Source organism: Oikopleura dioica, chromosome XSR (genome assembly GCF_907165135.1).
Source record: "Oikopleura dioica chromosome XSR, OKI2018_I68_1.0, whole genome shotgun sequence".
NCBI classification, from domain to species: Eukaryota; Metazoa; Chordata; class Appendicularia; order Copelata; family Oikopleuridae; genus Oikopleura; species Oikopleura dioica.
This window is the reverse complement of record NC_137294.1, coordinates 2,733,174-2,755,619: the sequence shown is the minus strand read 5'-3', so window position 1 is coordinate 2,755,619 and position 22,446 is coordinate 2,733,174. Positions and strand designations below refer to the sequence as shown.

At 41.7% G+C, this 22,446-nt stretch overlaps 9 protein-coding genes across 9 annotated transcripts in view; 6 read left to right on the top strand and 3 right to left on the bottom strand.

The window, feature by feature from the left end:
* Positions 1-40: 40 nt before the first annotated feature.
* On the bottom strand, positions 41-2,414 carry LOC145708148 (lysosomal alpha-mannosidase-like). Its single transcript, XM_081785788.1, has 4 exons — positions 2,294-2,414; positions 1,983-2,251; positions 1,721-1,944; positions 41-1,676 (listed from the first exon to the last, which is right to left on the bottom strand). Exons 1-4 carry the CDS (start codon positions 2,328-2,330, stop codon positions 218-220), a joined length of 1,989 nt encoding a protein of 662 aa, XP_081641914.1. The 5' UTR covers positions 2,331-2,414; the 3' UTR covers positions 41-217.
* A 444-nt stretch (positions 2,415-2,858) lies between these two features.
* On the top strand, positions 2,859-4,474 carry LOC145708781 (uncharacterized). Its single transcript, XM_081786480.1, has 8 exons — positions 2,859-3,150; positions 3,194-3,355; positions 3,528-3,682; positions 3,727-3,836; positions 3,918-3,979; positions 4,030-4,148; positions 4,193-4,275; positions 4,312-4,474. The coding sequence occupies exons 1-8, from the start codon at positions 2,919-2,921 to the stop codon at positions 4,472-4,474; spliced, it is 1,086 nt and encodes a 361-aa protein (XP_081642606.1). The 5' UTR covers positions 2,859-2,918.
* Positions 4,475-4,761: 287 nt separating this feature from the next.
* On the top strand, positions 4,762-7,625 carry LOC145708780 (uncharacterized). The gene is made up of 9 exons (XM_081786479.1): positions 4,762-4,875; positions 5,104-5,206; positions 5,251-5,376; positions 5,417-5,551; positions 5,857-6,012; positions 6,077-6,391; positions 6,434-6,759; positions 7,196-7,390; positions 7,435-7,625. Exons 1-9 carry the CDS (start codon positions 4,830-4,832, stop codon positions 7,623-7,625), a joined length of 1,593 nt encoding a protein of 530 aa, XP_081642605.1. The 5' UTR covers positions 4,762-4,829.
* Positions 7,626-7,714: 89 nt separating this feature from the next.
* Positions 7,715-8,421, top strand: LOC145708335 (uncharacterized). The gene is made up of 3 exons (XM_081785993.1): positions 7,715-7,769; positions 7,854-8,011; positions 8,089-8,421. The coding sequence occupies exons 1-3, from the start codon at positions 7,742-7,744 to the stop codon at positions 8,362-8,364; spliced, it is 462 nt and encodes a 153-aa protein (XP_081642119.1). The 5' UTR covers positions 7,715-7,741; the 3' UTR covers positions 8,365-8,421.
* A 419-nt stretch (positions 8,422-8,840) lies between these two features.
* LOC145708360 (potassium channel subfamily K member 2-like) lies at positions 8,841-10,041 on the top strand. Its single transcript, XM_081786022.1, has 5 exons — positions 8,841-9,041; positions 9,083-9,260; positions 9,302-9,651; positions 9,693-9,787; positions 9,831-10,041. The coding sequence occupies exons 1-5, from the start codon at positions 8,902-8,904 to the stop codon at positions 9,959-9,961; spliced, it is 894 nt and encodes a 297-aa protein (XP_081642148.1). The 5' UTR covers positions 8,841-8,901; the 3' UTR covers positions 9,962-10,041.
* Positions 10,042-10,335: 294 nt separating this feature from the next.
* On the bottom strand, positions 10,336-12,910 carry LOC145708779 (antizyme inhibitor 2-like). The gene is made up of 6 exons (XM_081786478.1): positions 12,779-12,910; positions 12,402-12,735; positions 12,082-12,352; positions 11,884-12,041; positions 11,724-11,837; positions 10,336-10,394 (listed from the first exon to the last, which is right to left on the bottom strand). Exons 1-6 carry the CDS (start codon positions 12,908-12,910, stop codon positions 10,336-10,338), a joined length of 1,068 nt encoding a protein of 355 aa, XP_081642604.1.
* A 481-nt stretch (positions 12,911-13,391) lies between these two features.
* The window catches only part of LOC145708356 (zinc transporter ZIP10-like), a 96,958-nt gene continuing 87,903 nt past the window's right edge, over positions 13,392-22,446 (bottom strand). Inside the window, exons 2-11 of the mRNA XM_081786018.1 lie at positions 17,680-18,045; positions 17,525-17,610; positions 17,242-17,480; positions 16,993-17,199; positions 16,758-16,906; positions 16,538-16,714; positions 16,238-16,491; positions 16,038-16,192; positions 15,894-15,990; positions 13,392-15,848 (exon numbers count right to left, since the gene is read on the bottom strand). Of these exons, the coding sequence (XP_081642144.1) occupies positions 15,670-15,848; positions 15,894-15,990; positions 16,038-16,192; positions 16,238-16,491; positions 16,538-16,714; positions 16,758-16,906; positions 16,993-17,199; positions 17,242-17,480; positions 17,525-17,610; positions 17,680-18,044 (1,908 nt within the window). The 5' untranslated portion in view covers position 18,045 and the 3' untranslated portion in view covers positions 13,392-15,669. The remainder of the gene's footprint in view (positions 15,849-15,893; positions 15,991-16,037; positions 16,193-16,237; positions 16,492-16,537; positions 16,715-16,757; positions 16,907-16,992; positions 17,200-17,241; positions 17,481-17,524; positions 17,611-17,679; positions 18,046-22,446) is intronic.
* On the top strand, positions 20,049-21,186 carry LOC145708456 (uncharacterized). Its single transcript, XM_081786127.1, has 3 exons — positions 20,049-20,663; positions 20,706-20,814; positions 20,860-21,186. Exons 1-3 carry the CDS (start codon positions 20,493-20,495, stop codon positions 21,033-21,035), a joined length of 456 nt encoding a protein of 151 aa, XP_081642253.1. The 5' UTR covers positions 20,049-20,492; the 3' UTR covers positions 21,036-21,186.
* LOC145706772 (tRNA N(3)-cytidine methyltransferase METTL2-like) lies at positions 21,300-22,426 on the top strand. Its single transcript, XM_081784211.1, is given in 4 exon segments — positions 21,300-21,810; positions 21,813-22,058; positions 22,130-22,225; positions 22,273-22,426. Coding segments are annotated over 4 exon segments (966 nt in total). The 5' UTR covers positions 21,300-21,303; the 3' UTR covers positions 22,390-22,426.

Below are 22,446 nucleotides of genomic sequence, written 5' to 3'. Positions count from 1 at the left end.
TTTATTTCTTCCTGAAGTGTCGGTCCACACAGTTGGACGTCCCTTTTCATCTGCCGATTTAATGGGTGTTTGATACCTGGAAATGACTTCTTTGCCCCATTTGCAAGTTTGTTTAGAATCCCACGGGCATTTTTCTTCGACTGGAACTGGACCAACTGACCATTCAACTTCTACTGTGTTTTCACCTTTCCAGAGTCGGTAAACCTTATGTTAGTGTTTAAAATTCATTCTCAATACGAACACAGAGACTAAAATCGCACTTTTCCTGAGACGCCCAGCTTCCCCATGTTACTGTAGCGAATTCGACGCTTGATCCCTTCGTAATTTCAACAGTTGGTTTCGCGTTGATGGTAAAAGGGTCGGTTTTGTTAGGCCGGAAGATGTACGCTCCAGAGTTTTGTCCGTAGCCCTGGCTAGAGTTAAAATAAAGAAGATCATTCCTGATAGCCATTCCATTGATCGTTTCCAGTCCTCTTTCCCCGAACGAGATTTTGTAGTACTCATTTTCGATCATATTTGAGTCTTTTGGCGATGGCAAGACAACCTCGTTACCCTCGGCTTCCTTTACGTTGAAAGTTGCAAAGTCGAATCCTTCAGTCTTTGCAGTGATCCAGAGCTCGTTTGTTGCATAGCCTCTGTTTCGTCGAATGCTCTTCGTGTTGTCAGAAACTGGGACAACGTCGAAAGGAACCTTCTCGCCTGCCTGATTGGTAACTTCGTAGTTGGAGCCATTCACAGGCACTCGAATGTGGTAGTGGAAAGCGTGCGAAGCTGGCGAGTACACTCCAACCGTGAATTCTTTAGCAGCTTCAGTCTCCGCACAGATGGAAACATTTCGATACTCGCAGTTGACTGAGTTGAGTGGAGCTTGGAACTCTTGTTCCAACACTTGATTTGTGATGTTTCTACAAGCGGTTCGACCCCGATGCAATTGACGGGTGTAGTCGGATGTAACATGTTCTTGCTCTGTTCCGGAGATACCGTCATGATGCTGACCAACTCCAAAGGCAGCAGCAAGCTTATGCTCAGCAATATCTCCGTGGTGACCAAGGACGTGTGCGCCTCTGAGGTTCATGTGATGACACATTTGCAGGACAGGGTTTGTATCCCAAACGTATCCTTTGAAACCTGGTCTAGAAGTAAAGTATCCTGACCAGTATTGGCCTTGAGGACCGTTGGAGTAAGGCATGAAATCGTCGGACTTAACAGTCCACTGCTGCTGAGCTTCGTTTCTTGCTTTGGTGTAACAAGCGGGAGTCGAGTAAATGACGTTATATTTATCACCATGGAGTCGATTCATGTGGTAGATGATCTTGTCCATGTTCTTGAAGTACATGATCGAGTTATAGTAGGCAAAGTCGCTTCCCATTGTGAACATGATATTTCCGGGATGAGTCTGATCTTGGTAATGTTGAATTTGCTTGATAAAATCGTCAAGGCGCTGAGGAAGATTATATTCGTCTGACTCTTCATTATCAATGATCGGGTCCACACTAAAGCCCTCAAACCAAAATCCTCCTGGTGGACCATAGCTGGTGTCGACAAGTCCTCCAGTAAACAGGTCCCGGGACTGGGGGAAATCGTCATTTCCTCGCCAAATCATCTCAATCGCTCGGTCCTTCGAGCGTTGATTATATTCTTGGTAGTCCATTCGAGCAAAAAAAACCGAATCATAACTACGCAAATATGTTAAAACAGAGTAATTATTGCAATGTCTCACCCCATCAGAGCAAACAGTTCAGCCTGGGTCTTGGAATGCCCGAACGGATCGATCTGCCAGGCGCCGCGAGGACGGCCGCATTCTCCAAAATGGTGTCGGAGCCATTGGAGTCCAAGACCATTTTGCTCGAGCATAGCGGTGTAATGAGAAGCAGCTTCATCGTTCATGCACCAACCTCCAAGTAAAAACTCGAGCTGGCCGGTTTCAACCAAATGACGAGTTTGCTAATTACTTTATGAAGGGAAATTTCGTTTTAATTTACCTGTTGTTGGTGATCGGTAGCTTCGGCCCACCATTTAGCAAAGAAAGCAATTTCAACGAAGACGAATTTTCTGTCTGAATTCTTCAAGAGCTCAGTGACGACTGTATCTATGGTGTACTGAATTCCACCTCCCTGGATGGTGTTGTTCGATCCGTAGTAATATTGGTCAACCGTTTTCTTCCAACCGGTATCGTCGTGAGAGTGTGGGACCATGTGAACATTGATGACTCCCTCTTTCGTGGGGTGGCAGGCTTCGTAGCCGCATTTTGCTAAACTCCAATAAGCTCTGTTAAACCTCTCTTATTTCTCACCGGCTACGATCGAAACCAGAGCAACGTGAAGAAGCATCTGGGAATTTTTCGATGTGAACTCGTGTGTTTAAAACTACATGTGATGGAACCGGAATTTGCACGGCAATAAAGGCGATCATCTACAAATTTTAACAGACTGTTACCGGCATGGGCGGAGCCGCCAAAATGGGTCAAAAACATCTTTCTATTTATTTTTTATATTTACAAAAGATATATCTTGTGATAGTTTGCTCAATAAGGATATCAACTCGACTTCTTTTGAAGACAACATGGCTCAAAAATACGGATAAATAAACTTTTGTTTGTAATCATTCATTGTTCGGCAAACGGCGATGTTGGGTAAACGGCGACTTGGGCAAACGGAGACCACTCGATTAAAACTGCTGCTCCAAAATACAGAAAAATAATTTGTTACTTGTTATTATCGATTGTTCTATCAAAAATGTACGTAAGCAAGGCACAGTATCATCATATCATCATTTTTGAGGAAGCTGTTTTTGAATAATGTCGTCACAAATCTCAGTCGAATCGAAAATCTCTCCGCGTCTTTACTCCCTAGATTTCTCGAAAGCACCAAGACTCAAAAAAAATTTATCCAAATTTCCATCTTTGTTCATTTTTTAACATGGAAGCTCTTCGGAACGAAGAATTTAAAGAAATAGTAAATAGGGAGAGAAAATACTGGCCAAGAGTTTTGGATCACGTGAGCAAGCTCGAGAAAAATATTCGGGAGAGCACACCAGTTACCGGAGAGGACGTTAAAATTTTGAAATTTTTCCTCGAACAACTCAACAATACAGATCAATATGAGCTCAATCATCAGCGCTCTTCAATCGGAGATCTCGAAAAAGATCAAGGTTAGTATTTTCGCAACTCTTGTTATTTAATTGCTAATTTTAGTTGCAAAAAACGAGTCTTCGTCAAAAACGCCAACTGCACCCGACTCTTCATCCAATACACCTCCAAAAACTTCAAAATCGCCTTTGAAAAGGGTCCTTCCTTCCGACACTTGTAGCCCACAAGAGCCAGTTCAAAAGCAAAAGCGTCATCAAAAATATAAAAGTCAGTAATTTTTCAAAATGCAAATCTTATGAATATACCGCGGTTCACATTCGTGAGTGACCAATTCAAAATCGTTTGAAAATTTCCCTGTGCTAAAACATAGGACTTTTGTTCAAACGAATTACAATAGAAATTGATTCTGGTCAGTCAGAAATGTGAATCACGGTATTAGTTTCCGAATCGAAGAAGGGATCCTCTAGCTCCTGGTCCAGATCCGTCTCTATGAAGCCTAGCCGATTGGAACTCAACACAAATCTCAACACCCATTTCTCGGGGATTCATAAGCGAATATCCTACCGACCAGGGGACTCCCGAAGCCCGGCTTGGGTAAGAACCTTCCCCTAACCTTGCCGACAGTCAATTGTGTTCAGGGCTACGACCGACGAGGAACCTTCCATGTCAAGCCTACTTTCAAGATGTACGTAGCCCCGAAAAATACCCCCTGGACCGTGGAAGTCGAAAACTTGAGCTCGGCATGCAGGTTAGCACTTGAGCAAGTCCACCAGTTGATTCTTTACCTTTCCTACTAATAATTTTTGACATCAAATATTGCTTTATTTAGCTGGTTTAATCTCAAGGAATTCATGCAAAAGGCTGGAGAAGTGACTTATGCGGGTGCCCACGGTAGTAAACATTCTTTTATCAGTTCAAAAAAGATTGGTTTTCGAATTTAGGCCATCATGGATTTAACCGCGGAGTGGTTTGCTACAAGCGGGAGGATGGTGCGCGACGCGCTGTCGAAGAACTCGATGGTCGTTATTTCTGCGGACAGAAGATCAAGCTCGTGTTCAGAGTAAAATTTTGGATTCGGTTTCTTTTTCAATTGCCTTTTTTCAGGTTCGAGAAGAATGGGGAGGCGATGTCGCTGGAAACGACGGACGAGGCAGATTCCGAAGTGACTCTCAAGGTCAACCCAGAAGGTGAGAAAGCTTTCCTGGAAGATCTTATTGTTTTAGCCGATCTCGATCTCCACGAACGCGAGACAACAAGTCCCACGAAAAGTCCTTGGATCGATCCCTATCGAAGTCGAAGAGCATCAAGCGAGAACCTCAAGATTTTTTCACAGCGACTGATACATTCGTTCTTGATCGAGGTTTGAAGTCTGAAACTGGTCACTGATTTTTTAATAAATAAAATTTCATCTCAAAAAGAAAGTGTTTTGAAGCTTTAGAAGTCCAAAAGGTTCACCGATGTACATATATTAATTATTCTTTTATATTAGATATTTAACAAAAAAAAAAAGAAAGTTTTAAAGAAACTCGGAAAACGAGTGGACATTTAAAAAGGCACTTGGCGCATTTTGCATTAAGCTCTTAAGTTTTCTTGATTGTTAACGCTAGAGGGTCAGAAAGAGATCGTCAAGTTGAGGCTAGCGCGTTGATTAATCGATAGCTCATACAAGTACACGAATTTACATTCGAAGAGTTATAGAGGACTACTATAAACTTATCAGAGTTGCGGTCACTTTACGAAGATGATCCGGACATCGGTCATGTCCTCGATGGAGGGCAGATCAATCGGTAATTTTCAAAATTTCCCTACTAAAGCTATTCTTCGAAAGTCACGACAAGTTGAAATATTATTTCATCTATTAATTAATAATTTTATTCACTAATTATTCAATTGGAATGTAGAAAAAGGGTGTAAAATAGAAAGGCGTTAAATTAAGTACGTCAATGATATTGGGTGGCCTTCCGCTTGCATATTTCAGGGAGCATAAAATTTCACCTTTGAACCGAGTTTACTAGGATACGTGAACATTTTCCTGTTCATCGTTTATTTCACTTACATCATCATCGGAGGAGTTGTCTTCATGTGGCTAGAAAAACCTGAAGAAGAACGGGTTTGCAGGTGGGTCCAGTTGTCTCTCAAATCAACTGTTATTTTATTACTAGCATCGAAAATGAACGATATCAAAATATTGCCCGTCTTCAGAATTTAAGCTTGAAGATTGAAAATGAAGTGGATACTTCTTTGCTCACGGATAATGATGACTCGATGACGATTCAAAGAGCTTTGAGGTAAAAATTTAAAATTATCAGAACAAAGAACCGATTTTAGCATTGTCGACAACGGAATCGGAGAAATGGAATATCTGACGGGACAAAGAAGAAAAAGACAGGCGCACTGGGATACGACTTGGGAACTCAGGAAGCTAGAAAATATCACGAAGAATTACGACGTCGACAATTATCGGTAAGCCGTAAAATATTCAGGTTTACTACAGTTACTTTTAAATTACAGTAGTAAAGAGATACAGGTTCATCGCGCTGACCACATTAGTGTCCATTATCACATTTTGTCAAAAATGAATCATTTTGACAGTTGGGATTCTCAACTTTCCTGCAGCTCAACGTATCCCTAAATAAAAAAGATCGTCTTGTCATCAAAGGTCAATCCTGACAAGGAAATGTGCGAAATAAAGCAAAATATATTTCCCGAAAAGAATTTACTAAATGCACTTAATTCGATTACTCATTTTCGGGTTGAACTATTCTTAGGGTCATCAACGAAGAAATGACATACACGGAAGCAGTAAGCAGATGTGAGTTCTTGGGTGACTGGGCGATGACATCGACGACATCGATGGACGAACTCATATTTCTTCATCACAAGGTTCTAGCTGCCCAGCCGCTCCAGCTGTGGCTAAGGCTCAAGTAAGTTAAGACTTGCTGATCGCAGGCGACGCAAGTTGGAAAAGTTTGACACTCTCCTTTTCAGAGAGACAGGGGCTACTCCATGCGATACCACATGTTGGGCGTGGAAGAAGACGACCTTTTCGAAATACAATCGCCATGTGAGCAGCTGGAAGCGCCATCCGAATTTCCGCTACAAAAATTGCCACAAGCAGCTTCCAACAATCTGTAAAAGAACGAAGCCAAAAAGTCCATGCGAGGGCAACACTTGTCCAAAAGGAAGTGTCTGCGCCTTGGACTCCCGTCAAGACAAGGGGTACACCTGTCAATGCGACGGTGGCCAGTTTTATTCTTCTGAAAGGGTTTCTTTACACATTAAATCAATAACTACCTATCTTCTGTGTTTGTTATTGCGCTAGTCATTTTATATTGACGATTGAAGGCAACCCACTGATGAGAAAAATCTGTGTGTAGGAACATGTCCGATCGGCTACGCTTGGGGGCGGCCGTACGCTAATCCTGGCGAAGAAACCGAGTATGGATGCTTCGACATCGACGAGTGCGAAGAAGGAGTTCACCAGTGCCAGGAGCCATTCATCTGTCTCAATCGCCGCGGAGACTACATTTGTTCCTGCCCTTACCAAATTTATAAGCGATCGAATGGGGAGCTCATCTGTCAGAAGCAAAGTTTGTGGGGACCTGTCGAAGAGCCTGCTGTTGACTGCGACTTTACAGACTCAACGAATAGAAACTGTAATCCAGATCACAGTAAGTAGCAAGGAGGCAATTAACAACGGTGTTACTGGTGGCAGGATGTCGCGGTATGTAATTGCGCGCTCGTGCTTTCGCCGCTAATTCACAAAGGAACCCATATCTATATCCGTGGCCGAAACTGGGACGCGAGAATTGTTTCACAACATTCTTAGGGAAGGAAATTATTTCGAATTTCTTGACCCAAAACCAGGCGACAGGGGTCACAATGTCAAGAAGCTTCTATACAGGTCACTACCTAATGATAAATTTAATTTATCAGCGTAGAACTGTTCAGTATAAGAGCTATACTGAGTCCGTCGTCAAACTGGAATTCCATTTGACGCATTGAAAGAATATATACTGGAGGTATATAACATGCCGTATATCGATATTGCGATATACTTTTGTGTTGCAAAGCAACCTGGGCTAAGTTGGGACTTTCAAATTTCAGGGAACAAAACGACAGAGGAAGAGGAGGACATAATGGCTCTTATCAAAAAACATAAAATACCCGTTGAAGAAGTTTCAAAATCTGAGAAGCCGCGACCCGCACAAATCAACCCTTATAACAGTAATGCTCAAAAGATTTCAGAATACTTTACCCAAGAAGAAGTGGCTAGTAAATACGGCAACTACAGTGGCATTGGTATAAATCTGTCGACTGAATAGCTTGAAAATATTTTGAAATAGGAAAACTGAGCGGCGAAATTTCGTACAAAGCGACGCGACAACGTGGATTCCCGAATTTCCCAACAAAACTCGAGTTTCATACGGCGCTGAAAGAGGGATTCGTGCAAGATTCCGTTTGGCATGCGGCTCAGCGATTTTTCAAGGATATGCCTAGGAAGGGGATCAAATCTAGCCTTTCCAAAATGCGCTAGAAGCTTGCAGACGGCGACAGAGTTTTTTCCCTCGCAAAAGTTATGAACGAAGTGCAGCAAGCCAGCTGGCAAAGATCGAGGAATTCATGATCAGTGCTGAAGTGACGTTGTGGAAGATGCGTAAAGGGCACACCACATCTCGTTGTAAGTTTTCTTCTTGCCAACAAGACACGTGGCGCAGAGCTTCAGCTGTGCCTGGTTTGACATGAACTTATAATTTTCGTGTAGTTGTCTCAGAAAATCCCGAAAATGGCGCGAACCAGATCGACGCTATAAATAAGCTCTTTCTGAAGAATGAAACTTATGGGAAATCTGCTCTCCTCGTTGGCAATGCAATTATCAACTTTGAGCAGGGGACAATCGTGACTGAGGTGGCAATGTCAAAGGTGAATGATGTTTTATTACTCTGGCAACGCCTATAACTAGAATTCCAGCAGAAGTGGTAGTTACGGGAGTAATTTAGGGACACAAACCATCAAGAAAACAACTCCAGGTCGTAAAGCACAAAAGCGAAGAGTCTGGAGACATAGAAGAGTCTATCGTCATTGTCGATAAAGACAAGGCCGACGAAATTGAGGGGCTCAAGTCCGAGGTAAGGAATGCATCTGAAGTGATTACCAACAAAACCGCCACCATCGTCGTGAAAACGGAGCAGGTTCACTTGACCCGCGAAGAACTCCTCCAAACGCGAATCGCGCTCATGGCCAAGTATCTAATTCACATCATCAACTCATGTTAATTAGTAATGGACGAATTCTAGGGCAAATTCGGTCGACGGAATCTATCTTGATTCAGAGGCCATGATCGTTCTTGCCCAAAAGAAGGATTTTATGTGTCAGAAAGTCGCGAATGAGCTCTTTAATTCAGCGTCTTCATCTCATTTCTACTCATAAATGATCGAAATGAAGGTCGTGTGAAAAATTTTGTTTGGGCTGATTTAGATACTGTAGTACAAAGATGAGCTAAACAAGCTCAACATGTCCATCTCCGCGAAAGATGCCCTTCTCAGGCAAAAAGAGCAGCAACTAAATGAACGGGCCAGCGATACAGTAGTGCGAGCGTTTATTAGCGGATTAGGCAATATCGAGACCCAAGAGTTAGTTCAAAAACGAGCTGGTCAAGAATCTCATGGACATGGTTCCTCGTTACTCTCAAAAAGGCAAGCTATATTTTCCGCTCCAAGGGCACTGAAACGTCTTCTGTAGCAACGAAGGCGCACGAAGCAAAGAAAGGTTTCCTGGACTCACTGGACGTTCCCCATCCGTCAAAGACGAAAATGGTCATCAAAAAAGATGGAACTCTCGGCTGCCCGAATCTCTGGTCCTACCGGAACGCTTTCTTCTTTACTGGAACAATCGGGACGACAATTGGATATGGAAATGTCTATCCAACTACGAGTGGCGGCAAGATTTTCTGGTAAGAGCTACGACAGAATTAGATAGTCATATATTTTTAAGCGTGTTCTATGCATTAACGTCCATTCCGCTCTTTGGATTCTTCATGGGCAAAATCGGCGACACACTCAAACTCTACATGAGTCAAATACTCATTTCCATCTACGGAAAGACCCCTACTAAACGACAAGCATTCACAATCTTTGCTGCTTACGTGTTCTTCGGATCCTTGATCTTCTCGGTAAAGAGTCGCTTGCTTTATCAGTTGTTAAACGTGCTCAGATAATTCCCGCTGTCTGCTTCCACTTCTTAGAAGGCTGGGAGATGCTCAACGCTTGGTATTTTACGATAATTACGCTTACAACTGTTGGTTTCGGCGACTACGTTCCAGCTTTCCAGCAAGGCGACATCGACAATTCCGCATGGTTGAACTTTTTCTTGGAGATTTATCGAACAATAGGAAACTCGGCGAAAAAATTCATATTCTATCCAAAAGTTCATATTTCGCGAATTAAAAAAGTCTTGATGTGGATGCTTGCTGGCCTTGCCTGGCTTGGTGGCTTGATATCGATGATTTCCGAGTCCTTGGGAGAGGTGATGAACTCTCTCCGAGTCGGGCCCGTTTTCCTCCGGTACATTTTCCATAGCTTACTTTTTTTCAAAGGACTTTTAGTGGACGCACTCCTTCCGTAGAGGCCGATTTAGTCTCACAACAAGATGTCGCCTTCAGAGGCGCACGGGACCATCTGCTCGACAACATCCCAGAAGGTGAGATCGCCTTTTTTTCCGAATGAATAGAATTTTAATGCAGAAGAAGACCCTGAATGCAAAACTCTGAATTCCGAATACGACGACTCTCCAGACGCAGCGCGCAAAATCTACAAGAAGAGCGCATATCACCCCAAGACCTCGTGGAAGGGCACCAGAAAAGAAGACTTGTAATTTGCAAGTTTTCAAAGAAATCAACCTCAAATCTGAAAAGTACTATCACTGCCGTTCCCTGCTTGCAAATAAAACTAGTAGTGCCTGGAATGAACATTGATGACAGTTATTGGAGAGATTCTACATCAGCACAGTAAATAAATAGGGTTGAACGAGGGGTTGAACGCATTTCTGTTGGGTATTACAAAGTTTGTAGGTAGTTGGAGAGACATCACAGCATATTTTAAATAAGGTTTATTTTACAGGGCTAAAAGGCTTGTATATACTTTGAAATCAAAGAAGTCTAAAACGATGCAGTATACTGAGTATACGCATTTGACATTTATAAAAGAATAAGGAAAAAAATAAGGAAAGGTTTCGTTTCGACGTCAATTTCAGTTCATCTGCTTATCATCTAAGTAATGAAGGGGGAATTTCGATGACCATTGCATATCTGAAAAAACAGTTGAGCATTCATTCACAATACAAATAACATAGGTCATCCCCTTGTTACCAGGATAAACGTCGGCGAAAATCTGAATTTAGCAGGATAAACCCCAGGCAAACTTGCCCCCATGTTAGCAGGATAAACTTTGGCAAAAGGGCTCATTGTTAGCAGGGTAAACTTTGGCACTCAATTAACAGGGTTGCGTGAATCATCAGCGCTCGCCCAGGGCGTGACGTAACTGTTAGCCCGAGGAGGACTCAACCTGCTGGAAGAAAATGCCAATGAAAAATATCTTCATAAAATCTGCTTGAAAATTTCAATATATATTTATAAATTCAGTATTTAATACAAGTTAACGATTTTATCATTATTAATTTTAATTTTGATATTTATTCATATTTTTAAATTATTTATTTTTAGGGCTTAGGAGGGTAGGCACCAGAGTTGCAAATTTGGCTTTATTTTCGCTGAGCTGAGTGAGCTGAGTTGAGCTATTTTTTACTGTATTTTAGTAGTAAAATTGTGTTGAAATCATTGAGCTGAGCTGAATGATTATCGACGATAATTTATCGTCTGAGCTGAGGAGATCAGTTCACTTTTGAAAATCACTGAGCAGTCTCAGCTCACTTAACTCAGCAAATTTGAAACTCTGGTAGGCACATTATACAGTATTACTAATACTGTATTAGAAAGCTCAGAAGCTGAGCTTTATTTTGACTATTGATAACGGGGTGATCTCGTACCTGGCCCTTTTCGGACTCTAACCATCTTTCAAGAAGAAAAATCTCCAAAGTTGATCCTGAGTGATCCCAGGTAACCCCAACTTGACCTCAGGTCAGCAATGATGCAGATATTATATCCAATATTAGATATATAAGATATTAGTCCCTATATTCTATAATGATATGGGCTATACTTCACCGAAGTCGCTTGATCTAATGAATGGCCTCGGAATCCTGTAAACAGGAACAGAGACAGGAACAGGGATTTTATTTTTTGGCCCATTTTAATTTAAAAAAATTATATATTAAAATTAAAATTAATAACATAAAATTGTTCACTTGTATTTCAAGCAGATTTGCTTCATTCGCATTTTCTTCCAGCAGGTTGAGTCCTCCTCGGGCTAACAGTTACGTCACGCCCTGGGCGAGCGCTGATGATTCACGCAACCCTGTTAATTGAGTGCCAAAGTTTACCCTGCTAACAATGAGCCCTTTTGCCAAAGTTTATCCTGCTAACATGGGGGCAAGTTTGCCTGGGGTTTATCCTGCTAAATTCAGATTTTCGCCAACGTTTATCCTGGTAACAAGGGGATGACCTATGTTAGGATATTACCTGATAAATTCCAGAGGAGAATGTCGCCAGTGAAGACTTCCGGGAAGTTCCCAGAAGAGACCAGATCGTCGGCGCCTCGGAAGCACACGGGCATTGCTTTTCGATTCGCCTTTTCTAGGAGAATTTTCGTAAAATTTTGCTTATCGCTGGTTTCTCTTACTTGTGACAATGGTCGGCAAATGCTCGGCGTTGAAGGAATTGAGCTTGGTATTCAGCTGGACCTGGACACCCTGGTCGGGCACTGCTTCCGTCGACAAAACAGGAGTCAAGATGGCGAGAGGCTCGCCAAGGTGGAACTCCGTCGTGTTCGCCATGATTCTAGCTTCGTTTAAAAAAAAAGAAATACGAACGTATCTACCTGTAGTTGGCAAAGTGATCGTCCAAGAGCGTGGAGAGCTCAGCACTGAAAGCTTCAAAGAGTTGAAGTTCTTCGTAAATGATTGCTCCAAGATGGAGAATCTTCAGCTCGTGTCCAAAGAGTTTCGCTATTTTCGCGACTTTCACGCACTTGAAGAGCTCGGCTTTGAGCAGTTCTACATCTCCAAGAGATGTTTCGTCAAGACACACTCCGGCTACTTTCATTCCCAACAAAGCAGTACGTTCTAGCAGAGATTGGCAGCTATCAATCGCTAAAAGAACATGAATAAGAGATGAATGAAAAGTTGAGTTTCGCTATACCTTGAGGGAATTGAAAAGAGGAAACGTCAAGCAAAAGTTGAGCGTCTGGATGAGTTTTGCGAATTTTCACGAGTTCGTTTTCGCAATCAAAGGACAAGAGCGGGACCGATTGTTTCTCTGCTTCTCTGAGCAGCGAGTTCATTTTTGCTGGGCTGATGAGGACGGAGCTGGAAGGGCACAATCCAGCGGACTCGAGGGCGGAAAAGTCTTTCTTAGAAGTCAACTGGAATTGCAGGCCCAGTTCGGCAAGATCGGCGAGGAGACGGACGTTGTTGTTGCTTTTGACTTTGTGGAACATTTCCACCCGGGGCAGGTGAGTTTCCCAAAGTGCTACCTCAAAGAGTTCATGAATTCTAGATCGAGTTCCCTTCAATTACCATTTGCTTGACAGATTGAAAGTCCACCACGCAGCAGGATTGAACCTCGAAAGAGGTAAGATGTTCATCGTCCCAGGAATGGTGGGTTTTGAGAGGTAAGTTGAATGAGTTTTGCGAGTCAGGAATCTTCATTCTTGCGGACTGAGAAGTTGGTATTTGGAGATTGGATGAAATTGACGTCGAAACGACGAAAAGACACTATTCTATTTTTTGGCTTTGTGGGAAAGCTAGAGGGTGCTATCTCGGTCGGCAAGGCGGCGCAAGACCGTATCGGAGCTTTCTGTTGAGCCCGTCAGCAGCGACGAATTTTGATACGACTCCCTAAAAAGGACTAGAAAAGGGGAAATATAAGCTTAACTCACCTGGAGAGTTTTCCCTAAAACTCTAAGTTCAGATTCGGTTTTTGTCGACGTAATTTTCGCGTCTTCTTTCAAACAAAATTGAAATTAAACGAAGCTGTATTCTTCGTTTGTTCTCTCTTTGGAAAATCACTGGCGAAATGAAATCAACCACGCAAGGGGAGAGTCAACGATATGTCTGAATTAACGCCTTGTAGTTGTAGTACTACGCTTGAGCACGAGATTTCTTGAATTCCATTTCAATTCGAAACTACTCAATTTTGAACAAGAACCTTGTCAGAAGCGTGTTTTCTTGAATGAAATAATAAGTTTAGGCAGAAAAAAACAGAACGAGCAAATAGCAAAGTCGGGAAAAGGTAAAAAAGAAAAAGTTCTTCGTTTGAATTGAATGAAATTTCAAAGAAAGTATTTTGAGCAAAATATAATCAAAAATCTTTCTAGCGTTTCGGTGACTGTAGCTCTTCTGAAAAGAGCTTCAGTAGTTGGAGTGGAGGCTGAAAGGCGATTAACACGATAGACGCTATCGGATAAAGACAGAAAGCTGTCTTCAGACATTCATGTCCGTATTCTCATTTATGAATACTCAGACATGCAGCAAAAAAGATAGCTTGAAATTAAGACATAATATTTATTGTTGTCTCTCTCCCTCTTAATCTATCTGAAGAGAGAAAGGAAGAGAGAGACTGGCGTTTTGATAGCGTAGTGTGTGGGAGAAGATTGACGTCAATTGAAAACAGAAAATAGAAAAATTGAAAAACGTCGAATTTTGATGAAACTTATTTTCTCACCATGGAAATCACGGATAGTTGTAAAAGTAAAGCATATAGAAAATTATTAAATAAACGAATTCTATAAAATATTCGGATACAAATCGATTGACAATCCAGAATAATGGTAATGGAGTGTAGATAATTATTCTTTCGGTTTCTACAATTAATCAAGTAGGAAACCTACAAGTAAAATTACTAAGGAAGTAAGGAAATCCCGAATTTTAAGGCCGTCCCCAACGATTAAAATTCAATCTCTCAAAAGAGGATCCAACATGAATTCTTCGAACTAAAAATCGCAGTCATTTATACAGGGCACCCTAAGTAATGGGCTCATGCGTCTTTTTCTAAAGCCTTTAGTAAAGGACGTAATCTACGTATATTGATAAAAAATAAGTCAGAAAATTTATAACTAAACTTTTTGACTCTTAAGGGATCCCCCCCTGTTTTTTCAAGTCTTTCATAGGGGGTTATATCTGGCAAATTTAGATTCCTCGTGATCTGAGGATCATTTTGGTGTATCATATGACCCCTTTACGAACATCTATCTCTGAAATTTTAGCCTTCGAAAATTGCAAAAATGCATGTAATTTATACTTCGCGTAAAAATCGGAATATTTTTCGACTTTTCAATAACATCGAAATAAGACATATAAGGGGTCTATCGATAGCTTAGAATGTGCTGATTAAGAATTTTATAACCGCACTAGACTTTTTGACCAAATGTTGGCGCTAGAGAGCATTTTACCTCCAAAAAACGCCAAAAATGGCCCCATTCGGTTGTTCAAAAGAAATTTTTTTAATTACTTGGCCAAATTATTTCTCTGTATTAGAGATTGAAGATTAGGCCTCGGTCTATCTAAATCTAGTCGTAGACGGTGTCTATCTAAGCCCAAATCGGCTGAATTTCGGCTCAAAATTGGCCTAAAATGGCTTTTTTTCGAAATTCTCGAACTTTGGCCCCTCCCAGTGGTAGGTTTGACTTGAGTAAAAAACTTCTCTGTACTAGAGAATAGCGGATAGCACCTGGGCTTTACGTAGAGCTATTGTACGCCCCAATACATAAGCGTAAATCGACTGAATTTTCAGTCAAAGATGGCCAAAACGGTGGGGATCCCTTAAGATCAATGATGATGAGCTGATGATCAGCTCGGCAATCTGTGTAGAAAACCTTAGTCAGGGCTCTGACAGAGCTTCAATAAAAGCCGCGGAGCAGCTTTTTAAAAAAACGAAGCCAAAAAGAATTAATAATACGGATTTTTGTCGAAGCTCTTACAGAAAATTGATTCAGGTATTCTACACAGGTTGCGGAACCCAGATCATCTACAGTAAATATTTGAGGGAGTAAGATATCTTATGGCCCATAAGTATTCCCATAACTTATGGGTTTAAAGAAATCGAATTAATGAAACTGGATAAATAATTATTTAATACGACGAATGAAGTAAATAGTATAAATCAGAAATAAAAAAAGCTTACACAGACAACAAGAAATAAATTGAGGTATGGATTAAAAAAGGTCCAGAGTATTCTTTCGAGGGCCTAAACAATGAAGGACAAGCAGTGTGAACTAAATGGGAAATGGGTTTTTTCTTTGATAATCATGGAGTACAGCAGTATTGTTTTTTCATTTTTTTTTCTTTGATTTTTCTTTTTTAAAGTTTTTGGCAGCGAAGCCAGTGGGAGTGACTTGAGATAGTGGAAGAACTTGAGGCTTGCTGAGTTTGTGTACGAGTAGATGTTTTTCAAATAGTATTTTCAATTGTTACTGGAAGATGGCAACGAGTTTTTCTTCGAAAGCGGCGAGGAGCCACATGAGCAGGACGCCGCTGATGAGGCCGAGCTGTTGGACGAAGAAGCGGCGAAGCATAGTCCCGACGTCGCAACCATCTGGCAGCGTTGTCAGACGAATCTCAGGCAGCATATCAACGAGCGCGATATACACTGAATCATTCCTTCAATTTCCAGATTTCCAAATTACTTCCTTACCAAATGCACCAGCTGAAATCGCCAAAATCCAAATTTTAATTTCTTCTGTATCACCAAGCAGTGCGCCAAAGAAAAATCCAATAAAACAGGTGAACGACTGAAATAATCAAAATAACCAAAAGCGAGGGGGTCCATTTGACTTACAGAAACTAAATTCCAGAACATGGCTTTTTTGACAGTGAAGCCAGAGCTGAGGAGGACAGCAAAATCGCCAATTTCATGCGGCAATTCGTGAAAGAAAACGGCAAAAACCGTGCCTAATCCAATCGAATAGGAAGCCGAGAACGCTGCACCGATCGCTAGAAACGAACTTTAATGGCTCTGGAAAACGAAGGAGAGCTAACCTAAACCGTCGGCGAAATTGTGAAAGGCGTCGCCTAAAATCACCATCCAGCCAACGAGAGCGACGTCGTTTGGCCCGTGCGAGTGTCCATGCGTGTGTCCGTGATGACCTACGTGTCCATTCCCGTTCTTTATCAGCATTTCTTGCGCGTTTTCTAGCATCGCGGTCTCTTCATTTTGGTTGAGAAAAACGTCGTCTGTATTCGAATTACACTTTTCGTCAATGCAGATTTCGTTGTTTCTGTCTTCGATGATACTGAATTCGGATCGTTATTTGCATGAAGAAATCATACCAAGAGTACCTTAGCTTGTGGCCAGGGCCTCCGCTCTCCGAATAATGCCTCGACTTGGAGGACTTTCTTCTTGCGCCGATTTCGTTGTCTGAAGAATCTTGCTTTGCTTGCTTGAAGCTGTGCCACAGTCCGATGCCAGTTTCGAAGAGATAGAAGATGTAGAGACCGAGTAGAAGCATCAACCCTCTGATTATCAATACATCATTCAAATTCATAGTGATTGGCTTACCTTTTAGTTATAATGTTATGCGGGAGTCCTTCCCCTTCTTCTTCACCTTCGTGGCCGTGGTGGTCGAGTTCATGATGCTCCTGATTGTGTCCGTGATGGCGATCTTCTTCGTGTTCGTTATGCGCATGCCCATGCAAGCCGAAGATAATCTTCAAAGAGATATAAGCAATATTGCTTGACTTATACGATCATAAGCGCGGATCAGCACAATATTCAGCGATGAGAAAAGACTTACGGGGATCAAATGCAAAACGGCATCGCCAGAAAGGCATCCGATGGCTAATGCCACCATTCCCGACTGTAAGTCCGGATAAATAGGCCATGATCGCATCGGCGCTAAGACGGCGCCGGCCAGCGAGGTAAGCGAGATGATCGAAATCGCCAATGAACCGATGAAGAAAATGCTTTTCTTGCAGTGCTCGCCCATATAGCCGAAAGGACACTGAAACCATTCATTACTGCTCAGAGCAACTCAAGCACTCACCTTCGCGCAGTGGTACCCGCCAGGGAGATTGGCATTCGCATGGCAAGTGTCAGCATCGTAGCAATCGCATCCAGGCTTAAGGCTCTCCTCCCCACTCTTTTCGCAAAGACATTCGTTGTAATAGAAATCGCAGTCTTTCATGAAGTCGGCGACTTTGTTCGATTTTACACCGGAGATGCCATTTACGTTGGAGCAATCTCTCACTGCTTTGATTGTGAATTCAGTGATCAAGTAAATCCCTAAAATATTGTAATTTTTCAAGAAAATCGCTTCGAAAGAGTACCTTTCTTTTTGTAAAAAGCCGGGAGGTTTTCGGTAGTGATTATTTTCGTGAATTCCCAGTTCATTTTTCGCCGTCTTCGATCACTTTTTCCAGGATTTAGAGACATTTTTGTTCACAACTGTCAATTTAAAAATGGAAATCAAGATCCTGTCCTTAAATAAACTAGAACTAGCGAATCTTCTTCGCCGGCTTTGAGGATTTCGTTCATGAAGAATTCGGTAGTTTCGTTGGGGGACATCGGTAACTCGGAAGAGTCGAATTTCTTGACTAGGACATCTTCGTAGACTTCGCCCGTCTCCCAGCTGGAGACGTTCAGCTCTCGTATCTCGTCGAGGACGTTCACCCTGATCTTTCCTCTTTTCCCTGGCGAGCTTTGGTCGTTGAAGAGCATTGGGCAACGGGGCTGTGGATCAATCAGCGCGGGTACCTCGATGTCGACGTCCGGCACTTGAGCGTACGCGAATGCCAGGTAGTGTGAGACGCACAACGAGCTCAGGAGCAAACAGCTGCTGCACTGCATTCTAAAAAATCTCTGTTTGATTTCAGAAGGAAAAATTATAATATCTTGATAGCAGCAGCTCTATCTTTCTTTCAAAGCTTCTTTTTTTCTCGCGAAAGAAGAAGAAAAAAACGAGGTATATGCGCCCTCGCAGTTATCCCGGCAGTGACGCTATCTCAGTCTGCCAAATTAAGTTCCCATGCCTCTACGCTGACTCTTGCTTCTTGCCAGTAAAATAGAGTCTACTAGCAGATTTGACGCAAATAGTTTAATTCTAAAGATATCCTCCCTCTTTTCTCACAAGCGTTTCTGTTTTCATTAGATGGCTACGACAACTAGACTCTGAGCCGACGAAATCAAGGGCAATAATTTGTCGAGGAATGCGAGACGAATCTAATTGCACCTGATCGGCTTCAAGTTAAAGACAAGGAGAAGGAGAGCAATGTTTAATTTAATCATCGACTGTACTAGTCGTTGAACTTCTGAAGCCCTGACTCGGCAACATGTGAACATAACCTGAGTCAGGGTACTGAAAGGACTTTGATAACAAGCTACACGGCTTTTGTAAAAGCTCTTCCCGAACCCTGTCTCGGGTTTTGTACAAAGGTTGTTCAGCCAAGTCTGAAGCACTACTCTTACTGTACTTATTCGTATCCTTTCACTCTTGTAATAAGCCTCTAATGGGTCTATTCCGCTCTCTTCAAAGGCGCTGTTTCCTGTTTTCGCCGCTAAAATAATCGGCCGAAAAAGGGCTGAAAAAAAGAAAGAAGGATTGTAAACTTGATGTGCAGCAGTTCTCTCCGCGGGCGACTAATATAGTGATGAGTGGTTCGCTATCAGCGATTATCCCATTTACTTCAAATGGAGCTTGATTCGGATCTTCGCCACTCGATAAATAGTCGTTTAATATTAAAGCAGGACAAATGTGGCGAAAATCGCCAGTTCGCGAAGTTAAAATGAGCTTTAACTGCCAGTGGAGAATCCATTTTCCGAAAATAAATAAATAATCGCTGAATAATTGATAAGGACAGGGGCACCTTCCAAATTGTCTGTTTTGACATGGTCCATAATATCGAATGCTCCCCGGATAACATAACGCCATAAATAAAAAATGGAGCGATCAAATTGAACCTCCTCGGCAAAATGAAAAACTGGCTGTACATTTTCATTGAACTCTGACTGTAAATAATGAAAAGACGACTCCGAAAATGCACGATAGTAGATGCTACTTTCTGGATTACAATAACGTCTCGTTGACCAAGTTTGAAATTTAAATTATGGAAATATACAGAAAAAAACATTTACAAAATACATGTAATTCCGAAAATTCAATCACTGTCACAACACTTCGTATGTACAGTGGCAGAACCAGAGGCTAGGCTCACCGGCCTGCGTTTAAACCTTGCTCTTTCAAATCCTGACTCAGGTTTTCTCCACAGGTTGCCGAACCCAGCCAAAGGGACAGCCCTAACGTAGGGCCCCTATGATTTCGGTGAAGGTTAGCGTTAGAAGCGTCAGTAATTCTTACACTAGCACTTTATTGTCAATCAGAATATCAGAATATGATATTCTTTGGCGAATAATATTGAGTGTTTCCTAAGAGAATACTACTGACTGGAGGAAGTTTTGTTTCTCTGCTTGTAAATTTTCAGATGCGAGTTGTTTCGACTTTGAAATTAAGTTTCCTTATGCAATCATTGACCCACTGTTTGGAATCGATTCACATAACAAGATATTATTCGCTTTTTCTAACAATGTTAATTCCCAATTATAAATATTTTATTGTTTGACTTAGATTTTACTAGAAACAAGATTTTCGGTTAAGAAATGGTAATTTACAAATCTTTCAATTCAATTGTCAATTTTTAATTGCAAAACAATTAATTAATAATAAACAGATAAAATTAGAAGGAATGGACTCTGCATATTTCTCTGTAACTTTAACTTGCGAACGAGAATTTCTAGAATCACTTTTTCAATTTCCGAAAGAGAATCTGGTCGAGTTTTCCGCAGCGCCCACTCGTCAAAAGAGAGGCTAGCCCAGATTCTCGGCGCCCACTCATTTCTTTTACAAACTCGATTTTTTCGATTTTCTTCAACTTTCCAGAGCTTTTGATCAGAAGTGTGGAAAATGAAGAATTTCTGTAAAAGAATTACTGTTCCAAACACACTTAATTTTTATTCTTTAAAAGTTCAATCAAAAAATACGTAGAAATTAAAAAGAATAATGATTTTTGTCAAAAATCAACTTCTTCAACGATGACTGAACTGAGAAATTTATTGTCGGGCATGAAAATATGTTCCTTTTTTTGGTCGTCCCTGAGGATAGATAAGCGCGATGCCCCGCCGAGGCGCTTATTGGGTCGCCGGGATTCGCGCTTTCTATGAGTAGCCCGTTTCATCCCTTTTTTCTTCATCAATCGAGCTGAGAACGCAAAAGAAGTAAGAAATAACAACGAAAAAAATACGATGATGTTCATTTCCTCGAGCTTGGAGTACTTAAAATCGCGGCTGGGCATAGCGAAGATCCTACAAGCAATTTGCGCGCTTGTTACAATCATTCTACTGGCTAGGTTTGCCCGGTATGATGGTCTCGGCGGAGTGAGATTTCTTTATCACATTTCTAAGTTCTCACTCGCGGTAAGCCCTCAAGTCATGCTTGCAAAATTATTAAAATTCTAGTTTTCCTGTCTTGGTCTCACATTCTTCGGATCAAAACTCCACGAAAAATGGGAATTCTGCAGCAAGATTCCCTGGCACATGGTCGACCTAGTCGTCCCTATCTTCATGGGTAAGCAATAAGCACTACAGCTAATTAGTAATTTGCTTACTCTAGTGATCCTTGTCGCCACTGGTTCAATCATCGCACTTATTAACACTGCCGTCTCTTTCGGAAAGGGAGACGTTGGCAATGTCCGGGTTAATGTCGGCAGCTCCATTGGCCTGGTCAACGCGGCTGCGTGGGGATTGAATGTTTTCTTCCGCTGGGCGCTCAATAAAGAAATGTCCTGATTTCTCAAGCCGTAAATCACCACTTCTAGATAAATACTTTTTCTGTAATCAATTCTTTCGTTTTCTGTATGCCCGACAGTACCTTACTCAAATAAATCCAATTCTACCTTCCCTTTGAAATGCAAATGCATTTCAATTGAAAAAAACTAGAAGCCGCAATCGAAGCAGTTTCGGTACTTTTCCCTCTCAGCGAATACCGACCAATTCGTTGACAGATCCAAAATGCACCCTAAAGAAAACTCATAGTAAAAAAAATTTGAGCGCTAGAATGACCGTGGAAGAGACAGAAAAACGGCCGCAATTCGGAAATCGCTTGATAAAAGAAGACAGTGAAATTTTCAAACACAACGCTTGGGACCGCGTCGAATGGGACGCACAACAGGAGGAAAATGCGCTGGAACAGATCAGAAAGCAAATCGAGAAGTCGGAAAATGTGGAAGAAAGAATGAAAGTGGCGGGAGAAACGGCCTCGGAAAACTGGAACTGCTTTTACGAAAAGCACGAAAACAAGTTCTTCAAAGACCGGTCTTGGTTGTTCACGGAGTTTGAACGGTTAAATCCGAAGAACTCGCCGGAACTGGTTGTGCTTGAGCTGGGCTGTGGAAATGGGTCGAATGTGGTGCCGCTTTTGGAGGCGACGACTTCGCATCAGAATTACAAAGTTTTCGGAAAGAGTTCGAATTTTTTCAAAAGATTACTTTGTTTTTTATATTATAATGTAGAAAAGCACGATCGAACTCAAATCTGGGTTGTGACTTCGCTCCAAAAAGCGTGGAAATTTGCAAAGAACTCGTGAAAAAATACGGCGATCGAGGGCATATCTTTCAGCATGATTTGGCGAGTGACGTGGCGATTGAAATTCCGGAAAAAGTAGATGTGATCATTTGCACCTTCGTGCTATCTGCCCTGCCCTTTGACAGAATGAAGAATGCCATTTCGAAAATGGCGGACTGCTTGAAACCCGGCGGGGATATTTTTTTCCGCGACTATGGAAGATATGACATGTCGCAACTCAGGTTCAAGGAAGGGTTGAAAACATTCGGAATTCTACTGATAAACCACTTTCATCGAAAATTTTTAAAACTCATAATAAGCCAACAAGAGTAGCAGGCGAAAATACCTACACAAGAGGAGACGGAACATTGGTCTACTTTTTTACAGAAGAAGATGTTGCTAATTTATTTGAATCGGTAGCTCTTCTAGTTCCACGATAAGTTGCTAATTCTTCTTTTTCCAGGCTGGTCTGAAACGCGAGCAATTGCTGACTGATAGAAGACTTCAAGTAAATCGCGCTAAACGTTTAAAAATGTACCGTGTCTGGGAGCAAGCCATTTACCGAAAAGAAGCAATCTAGATTAATGTGAAATTGTAGCATGTGATCTAAAATAAGATTCCAATTATAAATAAAAGG